Raw genomic sequence first — 12,567 nt, forward strand, 5'->3', positions numbered from 1 at the left:
ACAGGGTCTCTCTATGTAGCCCTGGCTATCCTGAAACTGGCTTTGTAGACCAGGCTGGCCTCAGACTCACCCTATTGATCTCTCTTAACACCTGACTACCTCCATTAGAAGTCCTACCTATGAAAGAGGTTATATCCGAGATACTGCAAGTTAATACTTTCCTGTGACAATTTTGGGGAAAGATAATTCAACCTGAAATAAATGTGTTTGAGAAGTAATATCACAAGTTAAAGATCTGCCTTTTCCAGGATGGAGGTGGGGTGGGTTAGTGGTTAACAGTATTGGCTGATTCTACAGAGGATCCTTCCATCTGATCCACAAGTTGCAGACAGAGACTGAGCCAGAGACTAAGCTCGGAGTAGGTGTTTGAAACCTCACTCCTGTGACACACCTCCTCCAACAAGGCCACACCTCCTAATCCTTCCAAGACAGTCCACCAACTGGGAACCAGACTTTCAAATATGAGCCTATGGGGGCCATTCTTGGCCAAAGCACAAAGTACCAAGTACTAGTACTCACCTGGGATGTACCACAATCAAAACACAATACAAAAATGAACTGAAATTCCTCCAAGTTTGGTGTTATGCAGGCAACAGTGTGGATTACTATGCGGTAGAGTTAGAAACCAACAGTCACAGCCAGAACGCTAATGCAGTCTAACAGGCTGATGGGGAATGAGTGGGCGGTGGTGCCTTGCTCCTCCTTGGCTCTGCATAAGTGAGTGCCAGGCACGCCTGGTCTATAAACAGCTGCCAGATAGACAGGCAAACAGTCAATTCTAAGAACCCACATCGACATAGGAAAGGTAGACAGAGGAGAGTCTGCCTAGGTACTGTAACGCGTGGATTTGATCAGGCCTTGTCCTCTTGGTGAGTTTATTTTCATTCTTTTGAATTCATCGATTAAAGGGATGTTCGGGGGATAATTAAATATGTATTATAGAGAGTGAAACAGAGAGAAGGCCTAGAGACAGGCTTGGTGATGGCTAATGGTAGAGGCTTGGGATTCTAAACCCTACCCACGACACGGATGAAAGGAAGTCTTGGGGGTTTTTGTTGTTGTTATTGTTTTTTGGATTATTTGTTATTTGTTTGTTTATTGAGACAGGGTTTCTCTGTGTAGCCCTGGAACTTGTTCTGTAGACAACACTCTGGCTTGGAACTTCCTGAGTGCTGGGGTTAAAGATGCGCTTGACCACGCCCTTTTACCAAGGCTGTTTTTTTTTTTTTTAATTTTAGATTTATTTTATGTGTATGAATATTTCATCTGATGCCCTTGTCAGAAGAGGGTGTCAGATCCCCTGAAACTGAATTCTAGAGGGTTCTTTCATAAGAACTGGGTTGATGAACGGTGGAAAACTTTACAGCTAGTATGGGTAAGTTTCTGACAGGCTCACCAACTGCTTTCTCTCTTATGCCATGGTGAACCCTAAACCAGCACAGTGTTGAGACGGTTGAGTCTGTGAGGTACTCCCGCTCACAATGGGGGGAAAACAGTCTCTTAATGGAAAAGTAGAATTTCCTAGAGACCCAGCCTCGTGGGAACTTACTGAGAAGGGTTGAATAGGTAGAAGTTTGCCCCCTCAGCTCTGTGTTTCCAGGAAAGCACATGCTGGTTGGCTGGTGCTGTAACTCTAAGGTCAGCTGTTGGGATGAAAAATCTGGAGCTGTGGGGACAAGAGAGCAAAAAGATGAAGAAGACATGGAGAGGGAGCCCTGGTTTGCTGTGAGAGAGCAAAGTGACTGCTCAGCAGGCGGCTGTGTGACAAATGAATGCCACCTGGAAATGTTGATCGCTGGGGGGTGAGGAGGCACTGTGGACCTGAAGAGCTTGTTTCCATGGATACAGACCAGCTCTGTTCAATGAGGTTGGTTAGGATGTGAGGCAGGGAAGCTGTATATGGTCAACCAGAGCAGCCTTTGTGAGCATCTCTGTGCCAAGCCAATGGGGCAGCTTTTCCTTAGGGGTGGGGTGTTAGGGTAGGAGTGCAGGATTCAGCACAGAGAGCTTAAAGCCTACTTTGGATCTCATATTGAAGAAGTCAGATTTGATTACAGCGTACTGAAAACACCACTCCTTAAAAAAAAAGGGTGAAAGTAACACCCTGGTGTTTAATGAATGAGTGCAGAAAGAGGGGTGTTAAGTACCCAGGTCCCAATTCCTCCATGTAGAAGAAACTGCACAACACTCATTCTCTTAAAAAGTTAACTCTTAAGTGAGACCCTTTTCACGGTTATACTGACGACTCGCAGCTCTTTGTGTAACTGCTTTCATTACACAAATAGACATATAACTGGCATTTTTCTTAGAACAAGAGAAGCAGCGTTGCCCCCTTCAGAGTTGAGGGGCTTGCTTCTTGATCCACTGCATTGCCCTAGCAAATGGCTGCCCCTGGTGTGCTGCAGCTGTGTGGGGCAGGGCCTGTCACCCAGGCCCTGTGCCAAAAGGAATCTGCTCAGAATCCCCACCTGGGTTTCAGAAAGGCGTTTGTGTGATGGTGTTGAGAGATTCTCTTCCCAACTCCAGATCCTCTGGAGCCCTCTGTTCAGGGTGCTGCCTTGAGCGGCAGGCCTGGGGGGGGGGGTGTTGGTGATCTCCAGCTTAACTAATAACCCCCACATTCGGAAGCTTCAGAGCCTGTGAACAGAAGATGAACCTGCAGGTAGCCTGCAGTCCAGGTGGCTTAGGTTGCTCCTGTGTTTCCATGCCTGGAGGATGTTTTCTGCCCCATCTTTGAGAAGTGTTTAAGGGCCGCTCTTTAGCTTGCGTGGAAAGCCCCAGGCTTACAGCTGGAGTATGGGGTTCAAGCCCTGACCTGCCTAGAGTGATGAGGAGCTCTAACTTAGTTGATCCACCACACCCAGACTTTTTGCTGCTCACTCTCCGCAGGAGGGTGTGGTGTCTGTCGCCCCATAGAGGATCCTGGCCCTGGGCCCTGTCCTTCACTGTCTCTGTTGTCCCCACAGAAAGCAGCCACCCACTAGGAGTAGACTTTGCACTTCTTCATTTTTTTTTTTTTTTAATCAAATTCTTGGAGACAGCCCAGCTTCAAGGCTCATTAGGAGGCATGCTCAGCTGTGGGCTGGCATTTAATGGCAGTTTCATATGGCTGTGTGCATTGTATGGCTGCCTCTGTGTTATTTAAAGTGTTACTCAGGAAGCCAACCAGGCACACCTCTACTCTACACGTGGACGGTTGTATCCTCCTCCCTTTAGCTGGTATGTAAAGCAAGAAGTACTTGTCACAAACCATAAGTACTACACTCACTCCCAGATCTTGGTGAATGTCTCAAATTTATATATATATATAATGTATATTCTGATCCTCAAAGAGGCTTCTGCAATAAGTGATAGGGATTGCCCCTTGAGTAAGTGAAAGGATGGTTCACACTGGGATAAAAAGCTAATGACTCCTTTGAGTCACAGGCACCCGTCTTCCAGATCTACTCAGGAAAGGACTAACGGCCTCTCCTTCCCTATCTTGCTGCAGCCCACATTACCACTTCCTGAACTCGGGGTCATCGGCTATGGGATGGCAACATTTTGGGAGTCCTCAGTGGACTTTGGAACAGACAGCGTTTAGGTTTTCTTCAAGCTGGTTTTCCCCTCACAGTGAACATCCAGGCACAGATTGTATTAATAGTAAGGATAGGTTTTAGGGCCAAGGCTGTAGCTTGATGGTAGAAGACTTTCCTAAGGTGAGAAGGACTTAATTTGATCCCCAGCACCACTAAGGAGGAAAAGGAGAGGTGAGGCTTAAAACGAAAAGCACCCTGTAGGCTGGGCACGCTGGCACTCGCTGTAATTCTAGCTCTCAGACTGCAGAGCACGCAGGTCTCTGTGAGGTTGGGGCCGGAGTGGTATACGTAGTGAGATCTGTGCCAGCCCAGGCTACAGTGAGCTTCTCCCTAAACAGCATCAACAAAACAGGCACCTTATTGCTAGGACAGGGAAGGTGACTTCCTGGGCAGAGAGGTACTTGCTGCCAAGCATGATGACTTCAGTTGATTTCTGGAACCCACACAGTACAAGGAGGGGACCAACTTTCACATAGTTTTTTATGACTTCCACATGGGCTCTGCAAGCCCCCCTCCCCCAAATAAATAGAAAAGAAAGAACCCTCTAACTGCTAATACGTTGCAATGATTAAACATTTGGATCAATCACTTGGCTGAAATCACTGAGTTACCTCAGTGCATAAGCCATGTCTCTGCACTTAGTAGGGTTCTTATGATGGCTGTCTTGTCAAGTTGACACAACCTGGGAAGAGAATCTCAGTGGGGGATTATGTCGGTGGAGGTGGCCTGTGAGCAAGCCTGTGCTGGGTTGTCCTGATTACCTTAACTGACAGGGCTAAGCCATCCCCTGGGTTTGAACCCTAGGCTGTACAAGGCCAGGGGACAAGCTGACCACCAGGCATGCGAGCGTGAATGCACTTTCTCTCTGCTCTTGACCGAGGATATGGTGTGACTGGCCCGTTGTCACTTCCGGAAATGGCGGCCTGCCATCTAGAGTTTCGAGCTGAAATGTATATGCGTATGCACATATGTTCGTAGTAACACTTAATGAAAGAGCGCAAGGTGGAACATGAGGGAGGGCTTGGAGGCAAGGAGAAGGAGAAATTATATAATTATACTCTCAAAAGCCTTTTTAAAGAGTTAAAAAAAAAAAAAGGATCCAGATTCCCCTAAGTTGCTTTTTGCCAGTGTGTCTATCGGGAGCACCCCAGGGAACGTTGGTGGCTGTTACCTGTGTCTTACAGGTGAAGAGATGAGGTCCCTTTTAAGCACTGGGGTCACACTGTGTAAGGCAGAAGAGGAAGAGTCAGAATTTGGACCTATGCCCACTCTCTAAGAATGACAACTAAAATCACCTATGTCTAGTGCTGTTGGGGCGTATGACAGCTGTCCAGCAATGCTTCCCTCTTATTTTTTGAAACAGTCTTGCTACGCAGCCCAGCCCCCTTTCCTGCGTCAGCCTCTCGAATTTCAGGGCTAAAGGCAGGATCTACTAAAGCTCATCTCCTTCCTCATTTACTCTCTTGAAAACAACTTAGCCATGTTTAGACTTTTTGTTTGTGTTTTTGTTAGTTTTGGTACTAGGAATTAAACCTAAGGCCTTGCGCTGCTAGACAGGTGCTCTACCCCCACACTGTATCTTCACGGTCCTGTTTATTTCAAGTGGAGGTCTCACTAAATTGCCCAGGCTGCCCTTGCTATCCTCCTGCCTTAGCCTCTGGAGTAGCTGGGATTCCAGGCTTGCACCACTAGGCCCCGCCTCCTGCTCTTTTTAAATTTTTTTTTAAGAAGGAAGCTCCTCCCTCTCTGGCATTTATCTAGCTGCGGTTCTTGTTGAGGAAATGGGTGTTCTGTGCTTTCTATTGTTAGCCTGCTGAGAATGAGGGTGGGGAACACTTTGAGAAAATATTTGTGTAAGGAGGGAGAGGCAGAAGCCAACTGAGTGGGAATGAGTCCACTCTGAGGAGTTTTTGACCCTGAAAACTACTTCCTCCAGGAGAGAGGGACTCAGATACCTGGTCCAAGGTTCCTATGCCCTCGGCATATCTTAGCTTGATGAATTAAGAATCTCCTTAATGTAAAGGAGGTTCTGGATATTTCCTTGTAATTCTGTGAGTCACGGGCTCTGAATACTGGGTCCCCCACAAACAGCCTGTCTTTCTGTCCTCTGGGCACCTGTGTGAGGTGGTGTATTATCACTTTTCTTTCTTTCTTTTTTTTTTTAAATATTTATTTTATGTATATGAGGACACTGTAGCTGTCTTCAGACACACCAGAAGAGGGCATCAGATCTCATTACAGATGGTTGTGAGCCACCATGTGGTTGCTGGGATTTGAACTCAGGACCTTGGAAGAGCAGCCAGTGCTCTTAACCACTGAGCCATCTCTCCAGCCCCTCTTTCTTTTTTAAAAGATCTTAATTCTTAAAAATTTCTGTGGGTATAGGTTTGTGCGTGCATGCAGTGTCTGAAGGAGCCAGTAGGGGGTGTCAGATCCTAGAGCTGGGTTTACAGGGGGTTGTGAGAGGCTGGTGTGGGTGCTAGGAACCAACCCAGGTCCCCTGTAAGAGCAGCGGGTGTTCTTAACTAGTAAGCCATCTCTCTTGGCCCTAGGGTTTAATTTTCCTTAACTTAAAAACAAAGGAAACCAAACAAACAAAACACAGCCAGTGGGGTGGGTCACACCTTTGATCCCAGGAGGCAGAGGAAGGTGGATCTATGAATTTGAGACAGCCTGGTCTACACAGCAAGTTCCGAGATAGTAAGGGCGCCATACAGAAACCCTGTCTTGAAACAACAAAACAAAACAAAAGAGTCAACATCATCTATAAAAATAGTCTGGCCAGGCAATGGTGGCACAAGCTTTTAATCCCAGCACTCGGGAGGCAAGTGAATCGGTGAGTTTGAAGCCAGCCTGATCTACAGAGTGAGTTCTGGGACAGCCATGGCTTCACAGAGAAACCCTGTCTCAACAAAAAACCAAACAAGTACAGAGAAACCCTGTCTCAACAAAAAACCAACAAAAACAAAAACAGCAAAAATCTAATAGGTCAATGACTGACCAGCTTTCCCCAAATTAACATAAAGAACAAAATAAACAGGTGCAGGGTCTTTGTCGCTCCTGTTGCAGAACTGGAACCCCTTTGCTTCATTTTGAAGCCCCCACCTTACAGTTGGTCTTAGCTCTTGTTTATGTATAAGGAGAAGCCAGGCTCTATTCTCATGTGGACCTCATTTGAAGAGCTCATTAATCCTGAGTCCTGTGTCTGCAAGAAGAAACTATTAACACAGACAGCCACCCCTCAGTAAAGTGTCACGTCACCCTTTATATCCTGCAAACAGAACTGAATATTTGTACAGGCTCTGCCCTTATCCACAGGGCCAGTCACGTCTGCAGTATGAGACCACAGCTCTGCACTACAGCTGTCCGAGGACGTTCACTGCAGCAGATCTAGGGGCTGGGGATTTTGGATTTTTAATAGTCACCAAGCTGAGGCATTGGGCAGGGTTAGAAGAGGCTAGCTTGAGGAATGAAGATCCTTGCCTGTGGTCTATTAATTCCTGCGCACAGGAAGCACCTCATGTTGAGCCTACGGCCCAAGTAGACAGTGTGAGGGAACAGGGCAGTATGGTGGGCATCCAATGTTTATATGGAGGGTCAGCCCCACCTTTCACGGACAGGAAGAGGTATCTCTGTGAGTGTGACAGAAGGTCATTGTTCTGACTGTCACTTGATATGTGAAATGAGAGTACCCAGGGCTTTCCTGGAGAGAAGTGTGTGTATGTGTGAGCATAAGTGTGCATGAGTGTGTGTGTGTGTGTGTGTGTGTGTGTGTGTGTGTGTGAATATGTAGCCTTTGCTGGTGTGGAATGCTACATAGACTGCTGTATAGGCTGACTTGAGTTCAGAAATCTGCTGGGATCAGAAGTGTGTCCTCCCTGCCCACAGCTCCCCTCCTACCTGGTGAGAAACTCAGTTCTCTTTGGACAGGAATTGTGCACTGCATCTGTTGAGAAGGTAAAAGCAGGTCATGAAAGCTGACGAAGGAGAAAGAGCATCTGTGGATGGGCATTGCTGGGGATGATGACATTTTCTCCTGTGTGGTGGAGTTTGTTTCCGTTGATCTTGAATTTTAAGTACTTCCTGTTAGGCAACCCAGGTGGAGGTGGATTTAGCTGTGGGTTATGGTTTCTACTCCACTGTGGAACCCACTTCCTGAGAGAGCGTGACAGCTAGGCAGTCTGACCAATAGGAAAGAATAACAGTGTATACAGAACCCATCAGACCGATTTGACCCGTGAGTCAAGAGTCTTATTTCTTCCTTCTCCTCCTCCTCTTCCTCCTCCTTCTCTCCCTCCTTCTCCTCTCCCTCTTCCTCCTTTTTTGGTTTTTCAAAGACAGGGTTTCTCTGTGTAGCCCTGGTTCCTTGAACGAACTCTAAAGACCAAACTGGCTTTGAACCCAGAGATCTGGCTGTCTCTACCTCCCAAGTGCTGAGTTTAGAAGCATATGTCACCAGTCTTTGTGTGTGTGTGTGTGTGTGTGTGTGTGTGTGTGTGTGTGTACACACACACATGTGTACATGTGCATACAGAGGTCAGAGGTTGGTGTCAGATGTCTTTCTCCAGCCCTCTCTGTACCTTATCTTTCAGATAGGGCATGTCACTGAATCTGGAGCTCACCAGCTGACTAGACTGTCTGGCCAGATCTTTCTGTGCCCACACTGTGAGGCCTGCTGGGGATGTGTCTGCCTTCACGTGGGTGCTGTGGAATCAGAACTCGGGCCCTCATACCGTCACAGAAAGTGCTTTATGGACTGAGCCATTTCCCACGAAAACGAATAAGACAAACGAACTTACTTAAAGTCCAAGTGGAAAGCAGGAGAGACCAGGATCTAGCACTGAAAAGATGACCTACAGCCACTGAGCCTCGGGAGTCACCACTTATACCCCATCCCATCTGTTTGTCCCTGCACATGTTCTCATTAAGACAACATCTCGACTTGGGTTGGCCTTGAACTCGGGCTCCTCCTGTACCCCTTCCAGGAACTGGGGTCATGGGCATGTACCACCATTCTTTCTCTTATTGGACACAGTCTCACCTGGCTGGGTGAGAACTCACTGTATAGACCAGGTTAGCCCCAAAGTCATGGGCAATCCTCCTGCCTCTGTTTCTGGATTGCTAGGATTGCATGTGTGCCCCACTACACCCACCAGCCCCTTCTTTGGTTCACTGGCTTTTGTTTTACGTGGTCTGCTATGATTGTGATTAACTGTCTTACTGACATTCCCACTCGGAGTTCCCATCTTTATAATTCTACAGTTGAGTTCAGGAGAGCCAGAGCTATACAGAGAAAGCCCATCTCAAAGAAAAAAACAAAACAAAACAAAAAAAAAAAAAAAAAAAACAAACCACTCAACCCCCCAAAAAACCCAAACAAACATTCTAAACAAAACCCCAAAACCAAAAAACGAAACCCCAAGCCCTAAGCTGTTATTTACATTTTCAAGAGCATCTCACCCACCAGTTATTAGGTTCTTGGGAACAGTGAACATGTCATTACCTTCACTCATAGACCCTAGAATAGGCTGTTACACAGAAGCACTTGTGGAAACCCAGGTGTGGTGGTGCATCCTGTGATCCAAGCACTTGGGAGGTGGAAGCAGGAAGATCAGGAGTTCTAGGTCAACCTGGAGTACCTGAGACCTCTCTCAAAAATAAACAGAAATCACCAGCAGACAGACAGATGGACAAAACCCTCAACAAAGCATGCAACAAATATTTATTGAACAGAATATTGTTACTTTAATAATGGAAAATTCTAATATTTCCTTAATTTGTACATGTGCACGTGTGTGTATATTTGTGTGGGCCTGTGTGCACTCACAGGCACATGTATATGATCACATGCCATGGCATGCATGTATCAGCAGACAACCTTGTGGATTTGATTCTTTCTACCTTAAGTGGGCTCCAGGAATAACTCAGGTTGTCAGCCTTGCATGACTTCAATTCTAGTATTTCTGGTTGTCTAAGGGTTTCTGTTCCTGCACAAAACGCCATGACCAAGAAGCAAGTTGGGGAGGAAAAGGTTTATTCAGCTTACACTTCCACATGCTGTTCATCACCAAAGGAAGTCAGGCCTGGAACTCAAGCAGGTCAGGAAGCAGGAGCTGATGCAGAGGCCATGGAGGGATGTCACTTACTGGCTTGCTTCCCCTGGCTTGCTCAGCCTGCTTTCTTATAGAACCCAGGTGTACTAGCCAAGGGATGGCACCACCCACAATGGGCTGAACCCTTTCCCCTTGATCACTAGTTGAGAAGATGCCTTACATCGGAATCTCATGAAGGCATTTTCTCAACCGAGGCTTCTTTCTCTCTCATAACTCCAGCTTGTATCTAGTTGACACAAAACCAGCCAGTACACTGGTGGAGTTTATTAATTTATTAACCCCGTTTCTTTGCGTCTTACAGGTGAAGCACAGAGCCCTCCATCATGTCGGATGGAGATTATGATTACCTCATCAAGTTTTTGGCCTTGGGAGACTCTGGAGTAGGGAAGACCAGTGTACTGTACCAGTACACTGATGGGAAGTTCAACTCCAAATTCATCACCACAGTGGGCATTGATTTCAGGGAAAAAAGAGTGGTAAGTTCTTCACCCTTCATAAGAATCTAATCTGAGTCAACAAATTGACAGGACTTAAGCCAAAGGCTGTAAAACTGAAGCCCAAGAGCCTTCCACATGTGTATTCTGTCAGGGAAGCTGCATGGTCCCCAACTTCTAAGACAGAACAAGTCAGTCCCTTTAACCATGATAGGCCCTTTCTACTACCAGTTTTATTTTTATCACTTTAGGGTCTTCTGTGTATCCTAGGCTAACCTTGAACTCTTGTTTCTCCTGCCTCAGACTCAGAGTTATAAGCATATGTGCTATTATACACAGAAAGCAGAGACTCTGACAGAGGCTTAGACTCATGGAGAGAGAGAGTGCCCTAAGAGCTCACATAACTGATGGAGTCATTACACAGTTTTCTGTCTCAGGGTTCAACCACACGGAGCCACCCAGCATTATATTGTGTGCTGTGTAGTTAAGTCTAGGATGATAGATGTGAGTCACTGGCACCATGTAGACTTTCTAGCTTCTCTCTGTCTGTCTGAATCTCTCTCTCCCTCCCTCCCCTTCTCTTTCCTGCCCCTTAACCAATGTGCAGAATTTCTCTTGACATTATTCCGAACAATGCAGTTGCAATAACCTCAACCTACAGTGATTTTGGAATTGTTTATAGGCTTTGGTGTCACACACTAGGGCTGACTGTGTGCATATGATTGTTTTTGCTAGCTACCTCTCGACTTGTGACCCAGCTTGTTTTGTGCATGGAGTTCTGAAGGTTGAAGTCAGGGCCTTGTGCATGCTGAGTGTTCTCCCAAAGATGAGCAATTCAAGCTCTTCCCTTTGGTCTAAAGCAAATTTGTTGATGTGTAATTCTCAACAAGTAAAATCTATCCATTTAATGTGTAGAATTATGGCAGATTTTTTTCTAGCATATCCATGGTAGCATATTCATGTGATGTTACTTACCATCACAGCTAATTGCTTGCATATTTCTTTTTTTTAAAGATTTATTTTAGTTATATAAGTGCACTGTTGCTGTCTTCAGACACACCAGAAGAGGGCATCAGATCCTATTACAGATGGCTGTGAGCCACCATGTGGTTGCTGGGAATTGAACTCAGGACCTCTGGAAGAGCAATCAATGGTCTTAACCACTGAGCCATCTCTCCAGCCCTGATTGCATATTCCTTTGTTGATTTATTTAGGTCTCAGATTGACTTATTTTTGTTTTGTGTGTATGAGTGTTTGCCTGCATTCATGTATGATATAGATGTGTACCACGTATGTGCTTGAAACCCACAACGGCCCGAAGATATCACATTTCCTGGACCTAGAGTTATAAATGGTTGTCAGCCAACACATGGGTACTGGGAACTGAACCTAGGTCCTCAAAGAAACCAGTGCCCTTAACTATTGAGGTGCTCTCTAGCTCGACTTGTTTAGTTTTTGGAGACAGGGTCTCATGCAGCCTAGGCTGCTTTGAACTGATCCCCTGCCTCACCTCCTGAGTCCTGGGGTTATAAGCATGTTCCACCAGCAACTGTTTAGTTTTAGAACAGTTTTTTCTTTTGAGACAAGGTCTTATTATATAGCTCTGGCTAGCATGGAACTTGCTATGTAGATTAGGGTAGTCTTGAACTCACAGAGTTTAGTGTTAGAACTAAAGGTCTTCACCACCATGCCCAACTTGAACATTTTTATCATCATAAAAATAAACCCTGATAACACCATTGACTAACCCTCTTCCTCCCAACTACTGTGAAAATCCCTAGAGTTGCCTAATTCTGTATCTGTTGTATACAAGGCCTTTTGTGCCTGTCTTAAACTTAAGTATGTCTCAAGGTTCTTCTATATTGTAGCAAGTATCTGACAAAATCAATTTTTAAATGTTTATCTTATTTTTATTATGTTTATGTGAGGGTGGGTTAGGTTAGGATTCCTGCAGAGGTCAGAAGAAGGCATTGGATGCCCTGGAGCTAGAGCGACGCCTCTTGTGGGTGGTTAGGAACTGGTCCTTTCCAAAAAGAGCCTGAGTGCTCTCAAGCACTGAGCCGGCTCTCTAACCCTTGTATGCATCAACTTACAGCAGAATAGTATTCCACTGTGTTTACATGCTGACCAAGCCAGCTCAGTCAGTCAACAGGTTCTCCAGGGCATGAGTGAGGATTGCAAGTTCTGAGGCGGGTATATTTTTTCCCCAATCTGATTTTAATTACATGCAAGTAATAAGGTCATTTCTAGGTTAAGGAACAAACAAGACAGTAAACACAAATTGTCAAGGAACAAGTAAGCCAATAAGGTCCCAGAATCACTGTATCTAGGGTTTTATCAGGGTGGCCAAGATATCTGAGCCTACTTCCCTGTCCTAGCCCAAAGTCATATGCTTGCCTGAAGCCTACTTCTTTGCTCTAGCCCAAAATCAGATTCCTGCCT

At 45.8% G+C, this 12,567-nt stretch overlaps 1 protein-coding gene across 1 annotated transcript in view; it reads left to right on the forward strand.

Moving 5' to 3' along the window:
* RAB27A (RAB27A, member RAS oncogene family) overlaps positions 1-12,567 on the forward strand; it is a 46,693-nt gene that overhangs the window by 17,227 nt on the left and 16,899 nt on the right. The window contains exon 2 of the mRNA XM_080934326.1: positions 9,993-10,167. Within this exon, the coding sequence (XP_080790452.1) occupies positions 10,015-10,167 (153 nt within the window). The 5' untranslated portion in view covers positions 9,993-10,014. The remainder of the gene's footprint in view (positions 1-9,992; positions 10,168-12,567) is intronic.

This window comes from Micromys minutus (assembly GCF_963924665.1).
Source record: "Micromys minutus genome assembly, chromosome: 21".
In the NCBI taxonomy this organism is placed as follows: Eukaryota; Metazoa; Chordata; class Mammalia; order Rodentia; family Muridae; genus Micromys; species Micromys minutus.